Source organism: Camelus ferus, chromosome 36 (genome assembly GCF_009834535.1).
Source record: "Camelus ferus isolate YT-003-E chromosome 36, BCGSAC_Cfer_1.0, whole genome shotgun sequence".
In the NCBI taxonomy this organism is placed as follows: Eukaryota; Metazoa; Chordata; class Mammalia; order Artiodactyla; family Camelidae; genus Camelus; species Camelus ferus.
In genome coordinates, this window is record NC_045731.1 from 21800336 (window position 1) to 21813668 (window position 13333).

General features: G+C 41.4%; 1 protein-coding gene and 1 long non-coding RNA gene across 3 annotated transcripts in view; one reads left to right on the plus strand and one right to left on the minus strand.

Moving 5' to 3' along the window:
• LOC116661755 overlaps positions 1-10208 on the plus strand; it is a 17774-nt gene extending 7566 nt beyond the window's left edge. Inside the window, exon 3 of the long non-coding RNA XR_004317683.1 lies at positions 10116-10208. This is a non-coding gene — a long non-coding RNA (uncharacterized LOC116661755). The remainder of the gene's footprint in view (positions 1-10115) is intronic.
• Positions 8179-13333, minus strand: part of LOC116661728 (anoctamin-6-like) — a 408020-nt gene continuing 402865 nt past the window's right edge. The window contains exon 6 of one of the 2 annotated variants that reach the window (XR_004317642.1): positions 8179-8283. Coding sequence is in view for 1 of the 2 variants with exons in the window: in XM_032474241.1 (XP_032330132.1) it covers positions 9725-9922 (198 nt within the window). In the remaining variant the exon portion in view is untranslated. Of the gene's footprint in view, positions 8284-8648; positions 9923-13333 lie in introns of those variants that run through there. The other variant, XM_032474241.1, reaches the window with a different exon arrangement.

A 13333-nucleotide genomic window follows, 5' to 3' on the forward strand; every position in this document is an offset into this window, starting at 1 on the left:
CTTTTCCTTTCAATGACCTTTATTTGGCTTACGCTAACACTCAACTATTTTTCCAAGGCTTTTTTCGTATGTGATTTTAAAAATACCAAATGATCTTGCTTGCCACTCAGAATGTTGTTGTTATTATTTACTGCTGATAATAGCCCCAATAAGACCTATTTACCATTATGACTTCATGTGACTAAACGGTCATTGCTTATAGTCCTTTTGAAAATAAGCAGAAAAAACGAACATAACTTCTACACCAGGGACAGGCAGCTGCACCCTTAATCGACCTGGTCACTAAACACAACAAAAGCAAAGGTGAAACTCAAATCAGACACCAGGCCACAAAGCATAGCTGACTGAAGATGCCACAAGATGACCTTTCACTCTCCGAGGGAACCAGATGCGTTTCCATGTATAATGTATATTTTTAAAGCAATTATTTTATGTATAGAATGTAATTTAGGAAAACGAAAACTCCCTCTATCTGTAGACTTATAAACAAGAAGCACAAAGGGGTGCCTTTGCAGACATGAACCCGCATGTAAAATGCAAAGCCTATTGACCAAACTCCTTTCCTGTCTCCTAAGCTTAAAAAAAAAAAAAAAAGTAATTCAAGGCAGTGGTGAGCTGAAAGGGCTCAGATACAAAACGTGCACATCATCAGCCTTCTAGTAGATAAAAGTGCACCATGCATAAGAGAAAAGATGATGTTTCCTATGGAAATCTATTTTGAGATGCAACCATTTAAAGGCAACCGAGAGCTCAAACCAAGTTCAACCAAAGAGAAACAGAGCCCAAGCAAATGTACAGAAATGGACAAAGACATTGGAGAAGGAGGGGATCTGTGCTCAACTGACACTCCAGATCAGCAAATTCATCCTGAATTCAAGCCAGTGATGTGCCATGAGTTCACTCAAGGAACCAGGCAGAAACCATCGGCCGGAAGAAATAGGAACAATGTCAAAGGCAGGTGTGAGATGTGGAAGGGGTGACCCTGTGACCCTTGCTGCCATGAGGCAGGATGCTCTTGCGGGCTTTCTGCACAGGCTGGCGGGCTCACATGACTCTGTTTAGAAGGATATCAGCCAACAGCTGTGCCACACGGGCTGCAGCCCGAGCTGAGTCACATCTAGTAACGGTTCTGAGTTCATCCTTAGACGACATGACCAGAAGGATCTGAGAATCAATGGTGGAGACGTACCTGAATGAGTATTCCATTTCATTCCTTGGCAGTAAATCTTCAGCTTTGTACAACATAAATATTGACAAAGATACACACAGGCACCCTATTTGAAAGCCTGACTGCATAATTGCATCTATTGGAGAAAAGCGGGCTCCGTTTCGGTATGCTAGGTCATTGTTTGGCTCGGTAACCGATGCTTCTGAGACCCAAAACATACACTAGTATAACCGACAGCACCGAAATCTCCACTGATGACTTGCTCATTTCAAGGAATTCATAAAATAAGCCCAGTTTGCCCATGGGATACAGATGGTTGTCCCATTCCCATCGTGGGGTGGTCTGTTCTGCTCCTGAAACTGTGGCACCATTAGATTCATGACCCAGCTGCCAAACAGATCAAATTATAAGGCAGGGTATTATCAGACCAAGGTCATAAAAGTATTACTGATATCTCAAGCTGAACACATCATCTTCCCAAGAATTTAATTTCTTGTTTTCAGGATAAATTTCTTTTTATTGCTGCCTCCCTATCCCCAAATATTGTGGAAACTAGTCCTGACTACTTACCTTGGCTTTATCAAAATTTTAACGACTACTAGTTTATCTCCTACCTCCTTTCCAGGTGGGCATTTTAGCTTTTAGAAGATACCTTCCCTCATTTGCCTTTTTCCCCCCCATTTCTCTGCTATTATCCACCGTGGCCTTTCCAGTCTGAAAATCGTCAGAGAAAATAAGTAAAAGAAAGAAATACAGGGTATGTGAGCTGGTGATAAATGCTGTGGGGAAAATAAAGGAGGACGAAGAATGTGTGGTAGGGAGGAGTGGGGATGGGGCAGTGACCTTTGAATAAGACAAAGATGGAGGGAAGGGCCAGGCAGAGGAGGGGCAGAGGGAACGGTGATCACAGGCCTGGAGGTCCCTCATGCTGGACAGACAGCATGGAGGCTGGTGTGGGCCAGAGTGAATAGGAAATAAGTGGTGGTTTTGGGGGCGGAGCTTAAGAGGCTGCAGTGAGGATGTGGGCATTTTTCCCTCTGAAGGAATTGCGGAGCCTTTGAGGGTCACCAAGCAGAAAAGTGATACTCTAACGTTGGATCAAACAGGTCCAAGACCCTAATTTAAGCTGAACAAATCAAGGGCCAAAGAAGTGACATGCCGCCTCAAAGTCAGTGCAGAGCTTGAAAGAAACACAGCCTCGACTCGCAGCCCAGTGCTCTGCCCCCTCCTGGATGCTGTCCCACAGAGCTGTCCCTAAGGTTATGTTTTTTCCTCACTCAGAGGCTTGTGGGACAACTGAATGCTTCCCCCTTTTTCAAATGGCAATTTGTCCTGAAAGGAATTCGGAGTTGGCAGTGAAACAAGGCATGGATCTGTAGCCTACAGAGCTGTTGTCCCTGAAAGCAACAGCTGGCGCGTGGTTTACTCGTGGAGCTCAGCAGAAGAGACAGAGCAACAACAGACAACTTAGCGTCTGGCTGAGGTTCGGCTGACTGCACTGCACGTTTGGATGGATTTCAAATTTGGACAGTGAGGCGGCTTCACACGAAATGCAGGTGTATACATCATACATGCCCACACGTCTGTATGCACACACACGTGGACACACACAGATTATATGATGTGACTTGTAAAGAGCTGCCCCTTCTAGCTTTCCCACTGCCTCTGATCTCAGCATTAACCTTTCACTGGCCATGCTCCCAGCTTTCCTACGAGATTTCTTTGCAATGGAACATGCCCTTCACTTCACATACTTTCCCCAATTCTTTCTTTCAATGACATTAGGGGAAGAGGAGGGAGCTCTGGGAATTGGTGTGGATATGGACTCGAGATACCCCTGAATCTGAATCCACACTTCATGGCTTATTTGTTATTTAACTTTATTTACATTCCAAATGCAATTGTTGCAGATCTCAGAAGGTGATTTACACTCACTGCTGTGGCAGAATGTTGCGGTCAGTAGACCCACCACTGGATCCTCTTATTCAACACGTCCTTCCAATAATTCAGATATTACTGTATCACAAGTGCCCATTTCTATATTTTGATATCTGCTTTTCAGTATAATTATCTTTCTTCTTTATTCTCTAAATCTTATGATTTTAAAACATTTTTCTGAGAAGTGGTCCACAGGCTCTTTACTTATGATAAGTTGATAAAGAGATCCTGGAGATCAAAACCACATTTAAATTCTGAGATAAACTCAACTCTGTCATACATGGCTAGGTTTAGTCTGCAAATACTTTGTTTACTAATTTTTGCATCAAACAACAAGGTCCTACTGTATAGCACAGGGAACTACATTCAGTAACTTCTAATAGCCTATAGTGAAAAAGAATATGACAAGGAATATATATATATGTATGTATAACTGAATCACTATGCTGTACACCAAGAATTAACACAATATTGTAAACCAACTATACTTTCAACAAAAAATGTTGAAATAAAATTGGGAGATGAAACTTCCACTGCCTAGGCTGCTGTCAGGATGAAACGATTCAAAGCAGGCCAGGTATTAGCAACCCCCCTAACACATCAAAACCCCATGTGGGACCTTCCTTTTGAGCAGCACAGGCTAACCGGCTGTGGTCACCTGTAAATAGGGTTGAAGTCACTAAGAACCTTGGCTTGGGAACGCCGTGGCCACAGGGGTGGGAGTCACTGCAGCACCTACGAGAATGACGGGGACAGCCTGCTCCTGACGCCGCTCCCCAGGCCGCAGCCCGGAGCACTGCAGTCAGGTCTGAGGTCCGGCCGGGAGCGCGCAGCTCCACAGCCCCTCGGAGCCCTGCGGTGCGGGTGGAGCTGGGACCGCGCTCGTCCATCACCCTCCCAGGCACCCAGACTCGGGAGTCTCCTGGGGGAATTTTTCTCTGCCTCATACTTCCTGTCTCAGCCTCCTGTGGAATCCGGTCCATGCCCCAGGGAAGCAGGGCTTTTACCCTCCGGGACCCAAATCCATCACGGTTTGGATCCAGGATGAAACTTCCATGTTAACTCACCCGGTGCTCCCTTCTTGTGCTGAACTGCCCTCCCCCGTCGATGGCATTAGGTCGTATTAGAAGTCCCGACTTGCTTGTCCTTAGCTAAGGCTCTGAGCCTCTTGCTCAGTCTTCCTGAGTGGAACCACTCTTCTGTGGCAGAAAAGCTTGGGCGGTCATCTACGCATCATTGTCCTCGGTCTTTTGGGTTTTCTGTTGGGATATGGTTCTCGTGCAGGGATATCAATTTGCACATGAGAAGCACCTGTAGACATTTTAAAAAATACAGACACTGGATCCTCCCCACTCTCCAGCCAAGGCTGGAAGCTTTCTCCCTCTAGCAGGGGTTACACAATCATTTGCTTGGGAATTGACCACACATATTGGCATAATCACAGTAAATTGCCCTTTACTCAGTGCTTGCCACGTGGCATTTTCTACTTCATGTTGTCTTTGTACCGTTCATTATCACATTTAATCCCTGCATTATAGATATCACCATTTCTGTTGAGGACACTCCTACTTGCTAATCTTGAATACAAGTATCTTTGATTCTCTTAATCTATTTCATTCCTGAGTTTCCTGTTCCTGAATTAAAGAGTGAATTATGGACACATGTATTTAAGATTCTCTTATTATATCTATCTGACATCATCCTCTAACCAAATCATATCTGGAGAAGAGAGATTTTCTCTTTTAAACATTTGTTTTTTCTTATTATATAGAAGTGCATACACACGGTGGAAAATGTAGAAAGCATATAAAGTAAGAAAATTACAGCCATACATTATCTAAACACCAAAGGACAATGCTATGTCATGTTGGGCATTTAACCATTTTTCTTAATATTTTATCATAAAATTTCCCTAGGGCAAGTTACTTAACCCTGGAATTGTACTAGCCTTTTGTCAAGTACAGAATAACATTCCCAGAAATGACCCCAACATCAAAATAGTATGTGAGGCTGGGAAGGCCATAGGGCACTCAGCTTATTCTCTGAGTCCTACAAAGAATGCTGTTAATTCACTGATGTTACGCATTCGATGCCTGTGAGTCACTCACTCACTCAGCTGGCTCGGACTGAGACCTACTTTATACCAGGTGCCGATCCAAGTGCTGGGGAGACCCCAGAGGGAGCCTGGATCACGGCATCACTGTCCTTCTTCATTTGCTCCCAGAATCCTACTCAAGAAACCCACATGGGAATTTGGGGTGTGGAGGCAGGTGAGATTATGGTGAAATTCATTTCATTATGTTCCTTTAGACATATTTAAATAGCATGAAAATAGTCCCTAACTTTGATAAGTTTTCTTTTCCCTTCCTATGTATTTTTGAGGATGGGTATAGTTTTGGGGCAGCAAGAGTAATTGATAGATCTCTGGTATGTTAGGATTTTCTATGAAAAATTAAGAAGGAAACTGGCACCTTATACAAAGAGAAGAGGCAGTGAGGAAAACGCAAGCCACCCTCGAACTTGGCTACCATTCAGCATTCCTGGTTTTCAAACAAGGGAAACATAATTCAAAATATTTTCCCTAAATATTTCAGCCCAGAGTAGAAATACATGGAGGCAAAGTTCAGCTCACTGGAACCTACAGCAATGTGCTTACTTAAGCGAAGGTATAAACAGACCACAGATACTATAATGCATCCTTTACTTTAAACTAGTTCATGTGAGCAAGTTTCATTTCACATGAATTGCTCAGTACCAATTTAGAAAATAAATCCTTCTCCTTGATTGGTAAAAATAGCTCACTGATAACCAGATTCAACAAAATTTAGTGTTAAATAATTAACCTATTTCCTTCAGGAAATGCTTTTGAGTAATCTGAGTTAAGTATTTCCTCTATCTGATCTATTTCTTTTCACAGAGAAAAGTAGTATTATTTGCACATGAGCTACTTTTACTCCTCTGGAAAAATCTGACTGTGAGCTCAGGGTAAGAGTTGTCTACTACATAGTAGGGAAAAAAAAAGATTCACTTCACAGCGAAGATCAGAATCTTGTTTTTTTGAGGGGCATGGTGAGCTGGGGGACAAGGGAAATGCCTTTGTTTAGAGACAGACCCCAGTAATCCATACTGAAGCTGAAAGAAGAAGCCCTTGTGAAGAAATGTGGAAGGACACACTGACACCCAAATGTGTTCACTCTGCAAAAACAGAAAGAAAGAAAAAATAATTTAACTGCCCTATAAAGAGAATGGACAGAAACTTGGTAATAAGGGAGAGAGAAGGAAGATTAGGGAAGGGAGGAGAAACAATGAAAGGGAACTTGGATGCGGTGGGCAGAATAGCAGGTTTCTGGAGCCTACAATGAAGGATGATAAGAAAAAAAGTAAAGTTTAAAAAAAGTAACAAAGTTTAAAATAGTTTAAAAATTAAAAAATGAAGTTAAAAAATAAAAATTTTTTTATAGTGGCATGGAAGATTTTAAAATGATGGAGGTTTCTTATTTCAAAATTCAAGTTGTTTGAGTTTCTCCTCCATGCTCCAAAAAACAGTAAGACCTGCTTGTGTAAGTGGTTTTGGGGGACACCACAGAGAGGGGTGAGCACTGCAGTTAGGTTGGCCAGGAGCAGAATGCTGGTGTGGAAGGCAAGACAGAAGAGAGATCAAGAGTTTCATGAGGACAGAAACTCAAAGCCAGAAATTATCTTAAAAACGTTAGTGTGGTAGGCAGAAAAATGATCCCCCCCAAGATGTCTATGTCCTAATCCCCAGAATATATGAAGAGGTCAGGTTCCCTGGCAAAGGGGGCCTATTTTTGCAGAAGCAGTTAAGGTTGCTAACCAGCCGACTCTAAGAGAGACTGAGCTGGATTATATAGGTGGGCCCAGTGTAATCACCAGGGTCGTTAAAAGGAGGAAGAGGGAGGCAGAAGAGGAGAGAGAGGGAGAGGAGATGTGACCACAGAATCAGAGTCAGAGACACACAACCACTGCTGACCTTAGAGAGAGGAAAAGAGGTCACAGGCCAAGAGATGCAGGTAGCCTCTGGAAGCCAGAAAAGTCAAAGATACAGTTTCCCCTGAGGCCTTCAGAAACAGCCCTGCCAATACTTTGACTTCAGCAGGCTTCTGCATTCAAGAACCCTACAAGGTTAAATTTGTGTTGTTTAGTGGAGACTATTTCTTTTTTCTTCCTACTACCATGTCGTTTGGGGATACTTGTTACAACAGCAACAGAAAGCGAATACAGTAAGCTCCTTGAAATGTTCAGAAATTGCAGATAACACTGGACTGTCCACTTTGATGTGGGATTGGGCTTATGTGAAAATCCAAAGGACAGTGTGACCTTTGCTAACATCTGCTTTTCTCATTTTTAGGAAGAGAACAGTAAGTCAAAACCTCTGTAGTTATTATTTTAGACAAGTGTCTCTTAAAACATTATGTAACCCTGTGCCTTAGGACCACAAGAGAGTCTCTGTTCTTAGAAGAACATGGATTCAGAGAGATAGGGTCTTACATCTGAGTCCCACAGTGGTCTCTTATTGGCAATGAGAGCTTGGGCAAATCATTTACCCTCTTTAAGCCACAGGATCTTCATTTGCAAAAGGAAGATAAGAATAAGGATTGTTTGGGTGATTAAATTGTACACACACACACACACATGCACACACACATATATGTACAACATTTAATACAGTGACTAGCACATACTAGGCACTCAACAAATTCCTGTTATGGATTTTTAAATGCATGTATAAAAGGAGGAGAAAGTTGCGGGAAGTTGTGGGAAAACTTAGTTCACGGCCCCAAAAAGGGCCATCTCTCAAAGGGCTCTGATCAGTCAGTCCCCAGTGATGGGCTAATAAGCAGAAACTATAGCACTTGAGGATTTAAATTAAACATAAAAAGGAAGGTATTTAAGCATAATTATTAAACAGGAGGTACTGTTTACACTGTTGGCTGGATCATCTTATCTGGAGAGCTTTAATAAGCAGAGAGTCTCCCCTGTTTTAGAGATGGGCATGCAGGAAAATTACTTGGATGGGTGGGCCGTTCTCACCCCAAGATCACATGACTTAGTACTCACGGAAGTAACACCTCTTGTATGTTATTCCAGATGGACTGTCCTCCCATGATTATTGTCAGCTGCATCATCAGTTCAAGGAGACAGCCACCTGGGTCACACTGGAATATTAGAAAGAAAATCTCATTTAAATTTTAGATAGCTCTAACATGAAATAAAGTCATTATTTTATGCCTAAAAAAATCTAAGGAACAGAGAGTAAAGACACTCTTCATTGGGCAACTAAGAGAAAACATGAAACAGGTTAGACTGTCAGAACACAAAGCTGTATTCACACGTCTTCATTTCTGTATTTTCACAGCCAATACACCAGATCTCCAGGATAAGTCACAAATCTGCCCTTAAAGAATGTGATGTAGAAACACGAGGAGTAGTAGTTGACAAACTGGAAGAAGAACACCTTCATGGCTAGGTTGTTCTCATAGTCAGTCTGGTCCTTGGGATCTCTGCAGCTAGAATAAAGAAAAGTTAAGTCTGTAAAACTGTGAACAGCTTTGAGACCCTAATCAAAGCCACGGACACATGAGTTAACACGCTAAATATGTATATATATATATATATATACACAATTCACACTTTTTTCATATAAGCTGTTTTGAATTCCTTAACATAGCTACTATGTTAATTCCAACTGTACACACTGTTGTAAGAGTTTCTCCCACTATGAATGCAATATCACACAAGGCAAAAAAAAAAAAAAAGTCACCCGTTCCTTAAAATTTATAAGCACAACAGTATCCAATGGGCAAGAACTGTCCTCTGTCAGGTGTAAGTTGAAAGAAAGCTACTTCTAAACATCCTGCTAAATGAAATTCTCTTGTCTCCCTGAACGGCAGGAAGGTAGGACTATTGAAGAAAACAAACAAAACACGGGGCAACTTGCTAGAAGCATTTGGGGAACATAAAACATCCTCCTAGTTCAGAATTTGAATTGGTCTTAGTGTTTTCAGAAGATGACCACTGAGCAGACAACTGGGAGAACGACCCAGCCACATGCAGCGTGTGGGAAGCACTTAACTTGGGCCGCTAAGCCGCTGGCTGGGATACAAGCCAGAGAGAAGAAACATTTGTTATAGAAGCCACAGCTGATGAGAATGGAGCTACACTAACAGGAACAGCATGGGGGGAGGACACATAACAGTGTGATTACTTGTCCTCTCCGTAACGCACAAGCAAATCTGCCACTGGAACCACGACCCTCTTCCACTTATTTGCAATAGAGAGACTATTTACTTTCAACAATAGGGTACATGATCTAATGTAATTGAAATTATTATTAAGCACTGACATATTTACACAGAGCTTGGACATTCTAAAGCTTTCTTTGTCCCTTTTACTAATGCAAAGCTGCAGCTAATTCACTTCTCATATAGGCTAGAGAAAATACGTTTACACTTGAAGTTTTCTAAAGACTGTAATGTACTGGAATTGAAGTGCCTAAAAGATAAAGTCTCTGTTTTGACCTGGTTCTAAAACTGGTGTAGAAATGACCTCAGCTGCAGAAGGAGCTTAACAGACTCAGTCATCTTGATTGCCACTTTCTCATATATGGCGTTCAGGGTCACGATGATGATAAAACTGATGAGGGAAGCAGTGATGGGCGTGGCCCACCTGCACAGTCAGGTACTTCTGGATTGGGTCTCTTCCATTCAGGTTCTTGGGAAGTTCTGCTGAAAATACAATGAACACTGAAAGTCCGTAGACAATGATCCCAATAACTGAAGCAATGGTCAACAGGACCTGACAACCCAAAAACCCAGCAGCATAAGGCTCACTAATGATCGTATTTTTACACAGAAAACTTGCCCCCAATCCACGCTTAAACAGACAACATGCACGTGCTGTAAACCTCACATAAACGTGAGAAGTGATGTAAATCGCATGTAAATGCCACAAGAGACGTGAATATCAGGCATGTTAAATTTTAGGGGAGGAGGAATGAAGGATGTCAAAAAGAATGAGTGCATCCACTAATGTAACATGCTGACAGCAGGAGCAGCTGTGTGCAGGGCATAGGGAATATATGGGAACTCCACTTTCTGTGAATTTTTCTGTAAACCTAAAACTGCACTAAAGAAGGAAGCCTGTTAAGTATATCTTTAAATGGCTGAAAATGGAGTAACTGGTGGCATGTTCTTTTGGAGACAAGTCTGTGATAGCAGAACCAATGAAAGTATCCCTTCTACATCTATAGAATTACTTAGGTTATGAACTAGTTGTAACCCATGAAGGGGATATGCTTCCTTTCAAGGGAGAACCTATCACTGATTCAGGGGTCAGCAGGTGCTAGCTGTCATCTTCATTCTGAATAGGACCAGTGAAGCTGTGGACATGCCCTGAGGGAAATAGTGGAAGTGACAGCAGGTCTCTGCTGATGAAAGCTTCACATGCTTTTCATACTCCTTGAGATCTTAAAATGGCAGGTATTCCTACTCCCTGCATTTGCACAAGATTCATGTCCCTGATCCATTGTAGTTCTGACTGTGTGGACCCAAGGACAACGGGAGTGTCTGAAGCATAATTTGCACGTGGCTGGTAGGGCTTCAGTTCCTCACTAGGCAGGTATTTTTCTGCCCACTGAAGAATGCACATTAAAGGTCCCATTTTTAAACTGTTTTCCTTCCATCTACCTTCTTGGTCATAGTCCAGAAGCATGTACTCAGGGTCCCTGGCTGCTCCTGATGGCTGCCCCAGAGAGAAAGCTACAAAGAATGTGAATTTCAAGACTAAGTGAACCACATCATGTTATTTACAGTAACAGCGGGAGGCTGGCTTGCACCTGCAGGGGAGAGCAGATGGAGTGTTTACAAGCCCCTCCTGGAGCCACACTCCTGCATCTGGATCCCAGCTCCGATGCTAGCTGTGGGGCCTTGTGCAAATTTCTTATCTTCTAGGGGCTTCAATCTCCTCACCCATATAATGGGGGGATAATAATAGCAATTTATAGGACTATTGTGATGAGTCAATGATTTACTAATTGTGAAAACAATTGGAACATTAACCACAGGCATGTGAAAAACTCTACCTAAGTATTAGCTATGAATATGGTGACCAAAGTCTTAAAAAGGTGTTTCTCTTAGTTTTTAAGCCATCAGTTTGTAGAGAAAGCATTTTATTTCCTCCTCTACTCTCTTTCATCATCCTTTTCTTCACAGTAAGTCTTCATGCTTGTGACAGGAATAACTTTTTAGTGTGTGTGTGATTAAATGTGAAAATTAGTTAAGGCTGAGAAAAATGTATTATAGAAGGTATATTAAGCCTTCCCCTCTTGTACAGCACATATAGGCCATTTAAATGCTATGCATTTTTAAAAAGTCTGCATAATAATTTTTTAATTATTTATTAAGTAATCTTAATAGTTAAGACTCTTTAAATGCTTACTATTGCTTCAGCACACGTCTGTTTTTCTAAATCCTCACAATCACCCTGTTGGGAAGGTAATATTATATCTCTTTTACAGATGAGGAAATAGAGCCACGTGGAGATGATGCAATTTCCCCAAATGAAGCAACTATTAAGTGAAAGAACTGAAATACTCAAAGAGCCCAAAGACACACTAACTGTATAGCACTGTCTCCAACATGGTCTGTGAAATTAATTGTAATTCATTTCAGAACTTTTACAAACTTGACACATTTCCATTTTTCTTCCAAGCACTTAATGGGTTCAATATTTCTTATGAAACAGGAAAGCTTTCCATTCTCCTTCCTCAAGTTTCTTCGTATTTATCATCTTTTCTGATCATAACTTTAACATTTGCTCATTAAAGAAAATTTGAAAGTACTCAGTAGTGGACAGAACTGTTGTCCTGGATCTGTCCCCAGTCTTAGAAGGGGACCCAGATTTTGCTTTAGGATAAATAACCTCCCTTTTGTTTTTAGTCCTGTGATTTAAGCTCGATTAACCCACTCTTTCTGAAGCACCAGAGGTAGATCTCAGTTGGTTTAAGACAAATAATACCCCTCATTGTATTGGCCTCACACATGATTGGAGAATTGGCAAATAACCCAGTAAGAGCCACTATTATGTGAGGAGATACGTGCTTGTGCCCATGTGAATGATAAGCTTCCTCTATCAAGAGAGGAAGCTGCCAAAAGAGACCTCTCTTGGTTTGGATGGATGATCTGGGATGCTGAGTGCCTAGAAGCAGCATGCTGAGACATCATTGGACACAGAATGAAGACAGGACAAGACCAGCCCTTGACATCATCTGGGCTACAGTATCTCTCCTTGACTGAAGCCAGACCTCAGATCTGAGGTTTTCATTTACAGGAACCAATAAATCCCATGCATCCCCATTTTTTGGGTGTTGTTTAAACACATTGGAAATTGATTTTGTCACCTACAATGAAAAGACTCCAACTCTGAAAATGAATAAAAAATAAAATAAGAAAAATGCTTCTACCTGCTAGACATAATTCCTTCAGAACTGTGCATTGTTTGTATATTACAAATCATTTTATATATTAATTTTATTCTCAAGCTTATCATAAGCATAACAATTTGACTTGTCATAAAATATTTTCATGGACACACTTTTTCATGGCTGCATAATATTCCACTATGTGAAGGGTTGGAAGAATATTTTGGCTGAGATTTTATATATATATACACACAAAAGTATGTCTGTGACTTGCATCCATACTGACTTTTCCCTGCCATTTTCAAATACTTCCTGATTAAAAGTTTTTCAAAGCTGAATTAGTGGATTAAAGCATATGAATATTTTTGACTCTTGATATGAACTGCCAGACTGCTTTCTAAGAACGCTTGAGGAGTACACCAGAAATTAACACAGCATTGTAAATCAACCATACTTCACAAAAAATATCCAGTAACCTAGGCTTGGGATTGGTGATCAGTGGCACTTCATCCTCATAAACAGAGCTGTGTCAGTTGAGAGGTGGAAAACTACTTCATTCTGATGTGCACTGACTGAATTACCATTGGACTGTGACATCTATTTTTTCCTTTGTGAAGGTGTGTTCATCTTCTCTGCCTTCTACAGCTCCTGAGATTTTTTGATGTTACCTTTGAAGTGATCTGAACTCTCTATGTACTGAAGGAATTAGCCCCTTGTCGAATGTGTAAACAAATAACATCCTCTGGTGTTTTGTTTAAAATTAGGATGCTTCTGATGCATGGAAATCT